General features: G+C 37.7%; 1 protein-coding gene across 1 annotated transcript in view; it reads left to right on the top strand.

Moving 5' to 3' along the window:
- Positions 1-12,082, top strand: part of ABCC5 (ATP binding cassette subfamily C member 5) — a 259,944-nt gene that overhangs the window by 153,075 nt on the left and 94,787 nt on the right. The window contains exons 17-21 of the mRNA XM_053710320.1: positions 5,623-5,725; positions 6,079-6,263; positions 7,901-8,047; positions 8,130-8,259; positions 10,211-10,364. Of these exons, the coding sequence (XP_053566295.1) occupies positions 5,623-5,725; positions 6,079-6,263; positions 7,901-8,047; positions 8,130-8,259; positions 10,211-10,364 (719 nt within the window). The remainder of the gene's footprint in view (positions 1-5,622; positions 5,726-6,078; positions 6,264-7,900; positions 8,048-8,129; positions 8,260-10,210; positions 10,365-12,082) is intronic.

The following is a 12,082-nucleotide window of genomic DNA, read 5'->3' as shown; positions in this document are numbered from 1 at the left end:
AGTTTGTGCTAGATTCTACGTTGATATGCGCTCCGCAGCAGGTTGGAGCCCGGTTTTCCTCTCAGCGTGCAGTGAATGTCAGAGGGATGTGAGGAGAGTATTGCCTATTTGAATGCAATGATCTCCTTCTACGGGGTCTATTTCATAGGTTCTCTGTTATCGGTCGTAGAGATTCATCTCTTACCTCCCTTTTCAGATCGACAATATACTCTTATATATATATATACCATTACCTCTGCTGATTTTCGTTTCAGTGCTGGTTTGGCTTTCTACAAACATGTAGATGAGTGTCCTGGGGTAAGTAAGTCTTATTTTCTGTGACACTCTAAGCTATGGTTGGGCACTTTTTTATAAAGTTCTAAATATATGTATTCAAACATTTATTTGCCTTGACTCAGGATGTTCAACATTCCTTATTTTCAGACAGTCAGTTTCATATTTGGGATAATGCATTTGAATCAATCATTTTTTCTTACCTTAAAAAATTTGACTTTTTCCCTGTGGGCTGTTAGGCTCGAGGGGGCTGAAAATGCTTCATTTTATTGCGTCATTCTTGGCGCGGTTTTTTTTGGCGCAAAATTTTTTTCTGTTTCCGGCGTCATACGTGTCGCCGGAAGTTGCGTCATTTTTTGACGTTCTTTTGCGTCAGAAGTGTCGGCGTTCCGGATGTGGCGTCATTTTTGGCGCCAAAAGCATTTAGGCGACAAATAATGTGGGCGTCTTATTTGGCGCTAAAAAAAAAAAATATGGGCGTCACTTTTGTCTCCACATTATTTAAGTCTCATTATTTATTGCTTCTGGTTGCTAGAAGCTTGTTCACTGGCATTTTTTTCCCATTCCTGAAACTGTCATTTAAGGAATTTGATCAATTTTGCTTTATATGTTGTTTTTTCTATTACATATCGCAAGATGTTCCACGTTGCAACTGAGTCAGAAGATACTTCAGGAAAATCACTGCCCGGTGCTGGAGCTACCAAAGCTAAGTGTATCACTTTTGGTATCTGTTCCTTCAGCTGTTGTTTGTATTAAATGTTATGACAAACTTGTTAATGCAGATAAAATTTCCTTTAGTACTGTTACATTACCTGTTGCTGTTCCGTCAACATCTAATACTCAGAGTGTTCCTGATAACATAAGAGATTTTGTTTCTAAATCCATTAAGAAGGCTATGTCTGTTATTTCTCCTTCTAGTATACATAAAAGTCTTTTAAAACTTCTCTTTTTTCAGATGAATTTTTAAATGAACATCATCATTCTGATACTGATAATGGTTCTTCTGTTTCAGAGGTTTCTGTCTCAGAGGTTCATGCTGATAAATCTTTGTATTTGTTCAAGATGGAATTTATTCGTTCTTTATTTAAAGAAGTATTAATTGCATTAGAAATAGAGGATTCTGGTCCTCTTGATACTAAATCTAAACGTTTAAATAAGGTTTTTTAAATCTCCTGTAGTTATTCCAGAAGTGTTTCCTGTCCCTGATGCTATTTCTGAAGTAATTTCCAGGGAATGGAAAAATTTGGGTAATTGATTTACTCCTTCTAAACGTTTTAAGCAATTATATCCTGTGCCATCTGACAGATTAGAGTTTGGGACAAAATCCCTAAGGTTTATGGGGCTGTCTCTACTCCTGCTATATTTTTAGCGGATGTTGCTGCAGCTTCAACTTTTTGGTTAGAAGCTTTAGCGCAACAAGTAACAGATCATAATTCTCATAGCATTATTATTCTATAATATGCTAATTATTTTATTTGTGATGCCATCTTTGATATCATTAGAATTGATGTCGGGTATATGTCTCTAACTATTTTAGCTAGAAGAGCTTTATGGCTTAAAACTTGGAATGCTGATATGTCTTCTAAGTCAACTTTGCTATCCTTTTCTTTCCAGGGTAATAAATTATTCGGTTCTCAGTTGGATTCTTTTATCTCAACTGTTACTGGAAGGAAGGGAACTTTTTTACCACAGGATAAAAAATCTGAGGTAAATTTAGGTCTAATAATTGTTTTCGTTCCTTTCATCACAACAAGGAACAAAAGCCTGATCCTTCATCCTCAGGAGCGGTATCAGTTTGGAAATCTTCACTTTGGAATATATCCAAGCCTTATAGAAACCCAAAGCCAGCTCCTAAGTCCCCATGAAGGTGCGGCCCTCATTCCAGCTCAGCTGGTATGGGGCAGTTTACGTTCTTTTCAAAGAAATTTGGATCAATTCCGTTCACAATCTCTGGTTTCAGAACATTGTTTCAGAAGGGTACAGAATTGGCTTCAAGTTAAGGCCTCCTGCAAAGAGATTTTTTTCCTTCCCGTGTCCCAGTAAACCCAGCAAAGGCTCAAGCATTTCTGAAATGTGTTTCAGATCTAGAGTTGGCTGGAGTAATTATGCCAGTTCCAGTTCTGGAACAGGGGCAGGGGTTTTATTCTATCTCTTCATTGTACCAAAGAAGGTCAATTCCTTCAGATCAGTTCCGGATCTATCAATATTGAATCGTTATGTACGGATACCAACATTCAAGATGGTAGCTGTAAGGACTATCCTGCCTTTTGTTCAGCAAGGGCATTATATGTCTACAATAGATTTTCAGGATGCATATCTGCATATTCCGATTCATCCAGATCACTTTTAGTTTCTGAGATTCTCTTTTTTAGACAAGCATTACCAGTTTTGTGGCTCTACCGTTTGGCTTAGCATCAGCTCCAAGAATTTTTACAAAGGTTCTCGGTGCCCTTCTGTCTGTATTCAGAGAACAGGGTATTGGTATTTCCTTATTTGGACGATATCTTGGTACTTGCTCAGTCTTCACATTTAACAGAATCTCATACGAATCGACTTGTGTTGTTTCTTCAAGATCATGGTTGGAGGATCAATTTACTAAAAAGTTCATTGATTCCTCAGACAAGGGTAACCTTTTTAGGTTTTCAGGTAGATTCAGTTGTCTATGACTCTGTCTTTGTCAGACAAGAGAAGTCTAACATTGATATTAGCTTGTCAAAACCTTCAGTCACAATCATTCCCTTTGGTAGCCTTATGCATGGAAATTTTAGGTCTTATGACTGCTGCATCGGACGCGATCTCCTTTGCTCATTTTCACATGCGACCTCTTCAGCTCTGTATGCTGAACCAATGGTGCAGGGATTACACAAAGATATCTCAATTAATATCTTTAAAACCGATTGTACGACACTCTCTGACGTGGTGGACAGATCACCATCGTTTAGTTCAGGGGGCTTCTTTTGTTCTTCCGACCTGGACTGTAATTTCAACAGATGCAAGTCTTACAGGTTGGGGAGCTGTGTGGGGGTCTCTGACAGCACAAGGGGTTTGGGAATCTCAGGAGGTGAGATTACCGATCAATATTTTGGAACTCCGTGCAATTTTCAGAGCTCTTCAGTCTTGGCCTCTTCTGAAGAGAGAATCGTTCATTTGTTTTCAGACAGACAATGTCACAACTGTGGCATACATCAATCATCAAGGAGGGACTCACAGTCCTCTGGCTATGAAAGAAGTATCTCGAATTCTGGTTTGGGCGGAATCCAGCTCCTGTCTAATCTCTGCGGTTCATATTCCAGGAATAGACAATTGGGAAGCGGATTATCTCAGTCGCCAAACGTTGCATCCGGGCGAATGGTCTCTTCACCCAGAGGTATTTCTTCAGATTGTTCAAATGTGGGAGCTTCCAGAAATAGATCTGATGGCGTCTCATCTAAACAAGAAACTTCCCAGGTATCTGTCCAGATCCCGGGATCCTCAGGCGGAAGCAGTGGATGCATTATCACTTCCTTGGAAGTATCATCCTGCCTATATCTTTCCGCCTCTAGTTCTTCTTCCAAGAGTAATCTCCAAGATTCTGAAGGAATGCTCGTTTGTTCTGCTGGTAGCTCCGGCATGGCCTCATAGGTTTTGGTATGCAGATCTTGTCCGGATGGCCTCTTGCCATCCGTGGACTCTTCCGCTAAGACCAGACTTTCTGTCGCAAGGTCCTTTTTTCCATCAGGATCTCAAATCCTTAAATTTAAAGGTATGGAGATTGAACGCTTGATTCTTGGTCAAAGAGGTTTCTCTGACTCTGTGATTAATACTATGTTACAGGCTCGTAAATCTGTATCTAGAGAGATATATTATAGAGTCTGGAAGACTTATATTTCTTGGTGTCTTTCTCATCATTTTTCTTGGCATTCTTTTAGAATTCCGAGAATTTTACATTTTCTTTAGGATGGTTTAGATAAAGGTTTATCCGCAAGTTCTTTGAAAGGACAAATCTCTGCTCTTTCTGTTCTTTTTCACAGAAAGATTGCTAATCTTCCTGATATTCATTGTTTTGTACAAGCTTTGGTTTGTATAAAACCGTCATTAAGTCAATTTCTCCTCCTTGGAGTTTGAATTTGGTTCTGGGGGCTCTTCAAGCTCCTCTTTTTGAACCCATGCATTCGTTGGACATTAAATTACTTTCTTGGAAAGTTTTGTTCCTTTTGGCGATCTCTTCTGCCAGAAGAGTCTCTGAATTATCTGCTCTTTCTTGCGAGTCTCCTTTTCTGATTTTTCATCAGGATAAGGCGGTGTTGCGAACTTCTTTTGAATTTTTACCTAAGGTTGTGAATTCCAACAACATTAGTAGAGAAATTGTGGTTCCCTCATTATGTCCTAATCCTAAGAATTTTAAGGAGAAATCGTTGCATTCTTTGGATGTTGTTAGAGCTTTGAAATATTATGTTGAAGCTACTAAGTCTTTCCGAAAGACTTCTAGTCTATTTGTTATCTTTTCCGGTTCTAGAAAAGGCCAGAAAGCTTCTGCCATTTCTTTGGCATCTTGGTTGAAATCTTTAATTCATCATGCCTATGTCGAGTCGGGTAAAACTCCGCCTCAAAGGATTACAGCTCATTCTACTAGGTCAGTTTCTACTTCCTGGGCGTTTAGGAATGAAGCTTCGGTTGATCAGATTTGCAAAGCAGCAACTTGGTCCTCTTTGCATACTTTTACTAAATTCTACCATTTTGATGTATTTTCTTCTTCTGAAGCAGTTTTTGGTAGAAAAGTACTTCAGGCAGCTGTTTCAGTTTGAATCTTCTGCTTATGTTTTCATTTAAACTTTATTTTGGGTGTGGATTATTTTCAGCAGGAATTGGCTGTCTTTATTTTATCCCTCCCTCTCTAGTGACTCTTGCGTGGAAGATCCACATCTTGGGTAGTCATTATCCCATACGTCACTAGCTCATGGACTCTTGCTAATTACATGAAAGAAAACATAATTTATGTAAGAACTTACCTGCTAAATTCATTTCTTTCATATTAGCAAGAGTCCATGAGGCCCACCCATTTTGTGGTGGTTATGATTTTTTTGTATAAAGCACAATTATGCCAATTCCTTATTTTATATGCTTTCGCACTTTTTTCTTATCACCCCACTTCTTGGCTATTCGTTAAACTGATTTGTGGGTGTGGTGAGGGGTGTATTTATAGGCATTTTAAGGTTTGGGAAACTTTGCTCCTCCTGGTAGGAATGTATATCCCATACGTCACTAGCTCATGGACTCTTGCTAATATGAAAGAAATGAATTTATCAGGTAAGTTCTTACATAAATTATGTTTTTCTACAATATTTACAGCTCCCTCATTCTTTTTAACAGATTAGTATGAAAAAGAATGTGAGCAGCTCACTGAAGAAACCTCTAGAGAAAAGTACCAAGTTGGGGTCTGTGAAGAAGGAAAAAGCTCTGAAAAAGGAAGATGGTGTGTGATACCTGTAATATTCCTTACATTATTAGTTTTCATATCCAGTGATCTCCTTTACATCAAGTAATACACATACTGTATATATATATATATATATGTGTGTGTGTGAAGTTATAGGTGCTAACAGTAAACATACATTCTGTTGTTAAGTATAAAGGGGCATAGTAGTACAAAAATAAGATGCTCCAATGCCCACCTCTTGTGAGCTGCAATACACTGCTTAGGGCTAGCTCAGCAAAGAGCGTTTTTATTTTTGCATTAGTATGTCACTTAAAGACTGTTATGATTTGCTTTGTTTTTCTCGTCATTAACAGTATAATCACTTTTATTTGTTAAATCCTCTTAACCAGGTCAGCTCATTCAGCTAGAGGAGAAAGGCAAAGGGTCAGTTCCTTGGTCAGTGTATGGCGTTTACATTCAGGCAGCTGGAGGACCATGTGCGTTCCTGGTCATCATGATGCTTTTTGTGCTCAATGTGGGAAGCACTGCTTTCAGCAACTGGTGGCTCAGCTACTGGATCAAGCAAGGCAGTGGGGTAAAGTCTACATTCCGTTTGTTTTTTAATAGATTTTTAATTAGTGATGTGCCAGAGGTAACAGAAAAGAAGAGCATTCCAGCTTGAGAGACCCCCATTATTTATAAAGTACAATGAGAAAACAGCCCATACAACACTTTAAAACTCCTAACTCTCCCAAAGGCTGCCTCAATTATGGCAAACAAAGATGGCTGATTTACACAACTGCCCAGGAAACGCTTCACAACAGGCTTTGCTTGAGGTTGCAGCTATATGTTTGACCCAGCAAAATAATTAAACGCACATTCTTTCCTGAGCTGATCAGTGTTTGGAGACAACATGCTTATGGTGCTCCTGTTTTGGCTCACTAGCTATTTTTGATGCTCAGGAGCAGTGATGCGTGCCTGCTCCTGAGCTAAGTTTATGATTAACCTCTTTCTCTACTGGTAGCAAGCTGCTTGGTAAGATTGTAGTGCTTGACATAAATGGAACAGATGGGGGTCATAGGGATCTGAATGAGATAATCAGAATCTATCCTGTAGTATGAGAACTGGAATTAACATTTTCAAGAATTATATTAATATATCAGAGTTCTGGGAGATGTAAATTATTTTGTAGTGCCATTGGAAATTCAGACCACTTTAAAAAAAGAATGAAAAAGCAGCAGGCTCTAATTTAGAGAGAGTGCACCTCCATAATGAACTGTTTTTTGAAGTTTCCGTTTATCTCCAAATGGATGACTTAACATTTAACTCAGCTCATTAGAATCTCACCCTGCTTCACATATTGTCTTAATAAATGTGAGAGAAAAGTTTCCATTATTTAGATAATTATTACTAGTATATTATATATTAATACATTTATATGTTGTTGTTTTAATGATCATTAACCACACATATCCCATAAAATGTAAAAAAAAAAAAAATTCTTTCCCTTCTACCCCTGAGGTACTGAAGGCCTAGAGCGCATACAACATTTATTATGTGTTTGCATTTGTGTAGGGCATGGCTCTCCTTAGAGCAGCATTTAAAGGGACACTAAACCCAAATTTTTTCTATTGTGATTCAGATAGAGCATGCAATTTTAAGCAACTTTCTAATTTACTCCTATTATCAAATTCTTTTCATTCTCTTGGTATCTTTATTTGAAATGCTAGAATGTAAGTTTAGATGCCGGCCCATTTTTGGTGAACACACTGTGTTGTTCTTGCTGATAGGTGGATAAATTCACCTACCAATAAACAAGTGCTTTCCATGGTTCTGAACCAAAAAAATAGTTTAGATGCCTTCTTTTTCAAATAAAGAAAGCAAGAGAACAAAGAAAAATTGATAATAGGAGTAAATTAAAAAGTTGTTTAAAATTGCATGCTCTATTTGAATCACGAAATAAAAAATTTGGGTTCAGTGTCCCTTTAATTGATCTTAGATGAAACCAGGAGAAATAATACAACGAAATGTCTTCAGGTCTGACTGTAAATAGCAAAGCCTTGTAAATGTTGCTAACAAAATTTAATTTTGAAAATGCTTTTAAATCTTTTGTATGAATATTTTTTGTATGCAGATTTATTTTATTTATGTCTGTCCTTATTCCGTTTTGGGTTTTTGGTCTTGTGGAACAAAGGTTGTGTAGATGGGTTAACTGTTGGTTTCTTCCCACAGAATACAACTGTGCTGCTGCATAATGAGACCGTAATAAGTAATAGTATGAAAGATAATCCTGACATGCTTTACTACACCGGGATCTATGCCCTCTCCATGCTTGTGATGCTTATTCTCAAAGCTGTACGCGGTGTTGTCTTTGTCAAGGTATTCTACATGCACCGTGTTTATACCATCCATTGCTTCGGTGTGACTAGATTTGTGCTACATCATGTTATGGTTATTGCAGGGAACATTACGTGCTGCCTCAAAACTCCATGATGACCTTTTTAGACGCATACTTAGGAGCCCAATGAAATTCTTCGACACAACACCCACTGGACGTGTCCTGAACCGGTTTTCTAAAGACATGGATGAGGGTGAGTCACTTACATTAATGTGTTGAGCACATTGCCCTCTTATGCAAATCTTCTTCCATTGTTTGTGTCATGATGGTTTCATTTAAGTTAACAGTACCAGTAGCTTTATATATAGAGAATTAAAATACTTCTCCCTCTGGACATGTTCTGAACTAGTTTTCTAAAGATATGGATGAGGAGGATTTTATGTTAAAGGGACATTGTAGTGAAAAATGACATGCTTTGACTCATAAACAAAATACCCTTTTGCTCCTATACTTGCGGATGAATATCCCTTTCCATCAATTTTTTTTTAAATGCAAACATTTGGCTTATATTATAAAGAGTGCTTCATATGCCTAACCTTAGTTCATGGAATTATTCAGACTTAAAATTTGGTTGTGGGGTTTAAAGTATATGTAGTTGAGAATACCTGTTAGGGGTGTTTTGAAATATATCTGAGGTGGTACGAGACTTTCTTCACTGTTAAATAAGCATTAAGTCTTAGACTGTCACTCAAATCAAAGAACTTTCCTTTTTTTTTTTTTTTTACAAGGAGACCAATAGACTGGGGCTTTATAATTCTAATTCACACATTAAATTGATGGTAAATCTGAGTGTTTAACAAACGCTAGGATTTACCATAAACAGGAGTTTAAGTGATCAGTTATGTAAAAAAGGGTGCTAAACTCACCCTTTCTGTGCCGCTGCACATCACTAAACTCGGCGCCCCCGGCACAGCGCTCTCCTTCAATGAGGCGACATCTGCACCTCTAAACCAATAGCCATGCATGTCAGCTAACAGTGTTCTGTATTCATGCACAGCTATTGGTTGAGAGGTGCAAGTGCCACCACATTGAAGGAGAGCGCTCTGCCAAGGACGACCGGAGCCACTGAGTTTAGTGATGTGCAGCGGCACATAAAGGGTGAGTTTAGCAACCTTTTTTTAATAACTGATCACGTAAACTCCACTTTGTTTTTAGTGATGGTAAATCCTAGCGTTTGTTAAAACACTCAGATTTACCATCAATTTAAATACCATTGTTTGTTAGAGCGTCTTCATTTATTGTCTCTTGGTAAATGTGTTTAAACTCCACAAAATTGGTTAAACACACAGTTAGAGCTCCATTTGGGAGCTAAACACAACACAGCTTTTAAGCAGCACCTAGCAGGCGATTGGCAGCCATGTTTAATAGTGAAATGATTAAGTAAATAACATGTCTGGTATTACAATTAGCAAAACAAATCATTTTAAAATATTCTTCTGACTGAAAAATCACAAAAAAAAGTATACAAATATATAATTATTTTGATCAACACCATCTCTATGTTCAGCAACTGCTTTGGACTAAATTACAGGGAAAATACTTTAAGGCTTTAAGGTAATACCTCTGTCTATAATAAATCATAGCATAGAGAGGCTTGTTATGTATGGTTTATTAAGATGAATAAAATAAATCACAATCCTATACCATTATAAATCATAATCTTATAAGTGTTCATGGTAATGTTTTTATCTATATTGATATTAAGCATCATATTTAAAAATAAATACATTTTAAAGCAAGCTTACCATATATTTACTGAAGAGTTTTATGTGCATTCAGTTTACTTTTATTGTGATCTTATATTCCTTAAAATTATATCAAACTATCTAGTCGCTGTGGAAATGAATTATATTTTATAGAGAAAAACTGGCCAAACAGCAAAAGTATTATCTTGGCCCTCCCTGATAGTAATAATGAGAACCGCTCCTCAAAGGGGCATGGACAGAACTGTCCGCTCCCCCAGTTAGCTGTATTTAGATAACTCCCAGATAGTACCCCCTCCTCCTCCTAGTTCTGTCCTGTCTGTCATGCATGTTAATTTTAGGCCAATATTTCTTTACTAAAAGCACATATTTCTGGAAGCATAAAAAAAGATACTCAAAATTAAGGAAATAGTCATGATTGTTTATTTTGTTCTTGCACAGTTGATGTTCGTCTACCCTTCCAAGCTGAAATGTTTGTACAGAACGTAATCCTTGTCTTCTTCTGCCTGGGGGTCATTGCTGGTGTGTTCCCATGGTTTCTGGTGGCTGTCGGACCATTAGTTGTCCTGTTCACTATTCTACACGTGGTGTCCAGGTTAGATGATTTTTTTTGTAATATTAGGAATGTGTGTGTATGTATGTATGTGTGTGTGTATATATATATATATATATATATATATATATAATATAATATAGTGTGTGTGTGTATATATATAAAACCACTTTCTTAGTCTGTTTCTAACCAAATTAATGCTTAAACCAGATGCTCAGTGTATGTAAATACAAAAGGGTAAACCTTGAAAGGAGCATGAAGTGTTATAGGAAAATTAACAAAGGAAAGGTATGAACCTAGAAAAGAAGTCCCACTGTTTGCATGGTGGGGCTTAACTTGCTGCTAGTCACCATAGCATAGAAATGAGTGAGCAATGCCGTTTATATCCTCTCAGCATAGGGGTTCAGACTGCTCCCTTTTTAGTCAAATGTTTTGTCTGCTTGTTTATTTACTCTATATCATGGGGGTTAAGACCCTTTATTTTCAGTAGAATTATATTTTTATCCTCTGCTGAGAGACAGGATTGCGGCGGCGCCGCTTGACCCAATTCACATCATGCAGCAACTGCCCAATAACAAGAGTTGGCTCTCTTTGTGAATGGTATAGTTTAACTTGGTAGGTCTTAATGGCCAGCGGTAGTTAACAAGTTAGCTGGCTGGTATATATTTTCCATTTGGGCACGCTCTCTCTTAAGGGAACTTAACAGCCCATATAGAAGCGCGGTTAACTGACTACACTTTTCAATATATAATTTGAATTTTTTTTAAGGAATTCCGGGTTTTATAAAAAGCTTGGCACGGCTGTGAGAGAGTATGTACGATCCGTAGACGGCGGGGTTAACCTTCCTGTCGCAGGATCTTTTGAGCGCAAATTCACTTCTTGTGTGCCTATGGCTGGTCAGGGGCCTTATCTCTGAGTCCTTCAGGAAGCGGTATATTACCTTATCGGGGACCGCTATTGGGGCGATTCCATGTGGACCATCCAGATCTGCGTCATGAAGACCTTGCTTCCCTGAGGGTGTTTTGGACTGCATGGACGCTCAGATTCCCTCTACAAGGGTGGTCTTAAAGGCATCTTTCTGTGTTATTATTTGATTGTTTATGTGGGTAATTTAATTTCCTTCTTGGCAGTGAGAGTCTACAACCCGCCCTATTTTATTATTGCAGTGGCACCTCTGTACCCCTTGTATCTCTCTTCACTATCCTTATCCTCGGCTGAACTACTGAAGGGTGGGGGAAGTGGATATTTTATAGTCTTGTTTGGGTGTCTTTGCCTCCTCCTGATGGCCAGGAATAGTATTCCCACAGGTTCTGTTATCATGGACTCTCCCTGCCAAGAAGGAAATTAATTTATCAGGTGAGAATCATTTTTAGTTATGCGTGTGTGTGTGTATGTATGTATATATATGTATGTATGTGTGTGTATGTATATATATATATGTGTGTATATATATATATATATATATATATATATATATATATATATATATATATATATATATATATATATATAATCCACTGACTTTGAGTAGCAGTGAAATAGTTAACTAGAAACAGTAGGAATTAATTTTTAGGTTCCTACCCTTCCTTTGTTAATTTTCCCATAACACTTCATACTCCATTCAATGTTTACCCTTTTCTCTTGTTAAGTGTATCCAGTCCACGGATCATCCATTACTTATGGAATATATTCTCCTTCCCAACAGGAAGTTGCAAGAGTCCACCCACAGCAAAGCTGCTATATAGCTCCTCCCCTAACTG

The sequence above is a fragment of the Bombina bombina genome, chromosome 4 (genome assembly GCF_027579735.1).
Source record: "Bombina bombina isolate aBomBom1 chromosome 4, aBomBom1.pri, whole genome shotgun sequence".
Classification (NCBI taxonomy): Eukaryota; Metazoa; Chordata; class Amphibia; order Anura; family Bombinatoridae; genus Bombina; species Bombina bombina.
The sequence above is the reverse complement of the archived record's forward strand: the minus strand, read 5'-3'. Positions and strand labels throughout refer to the sequence as shown.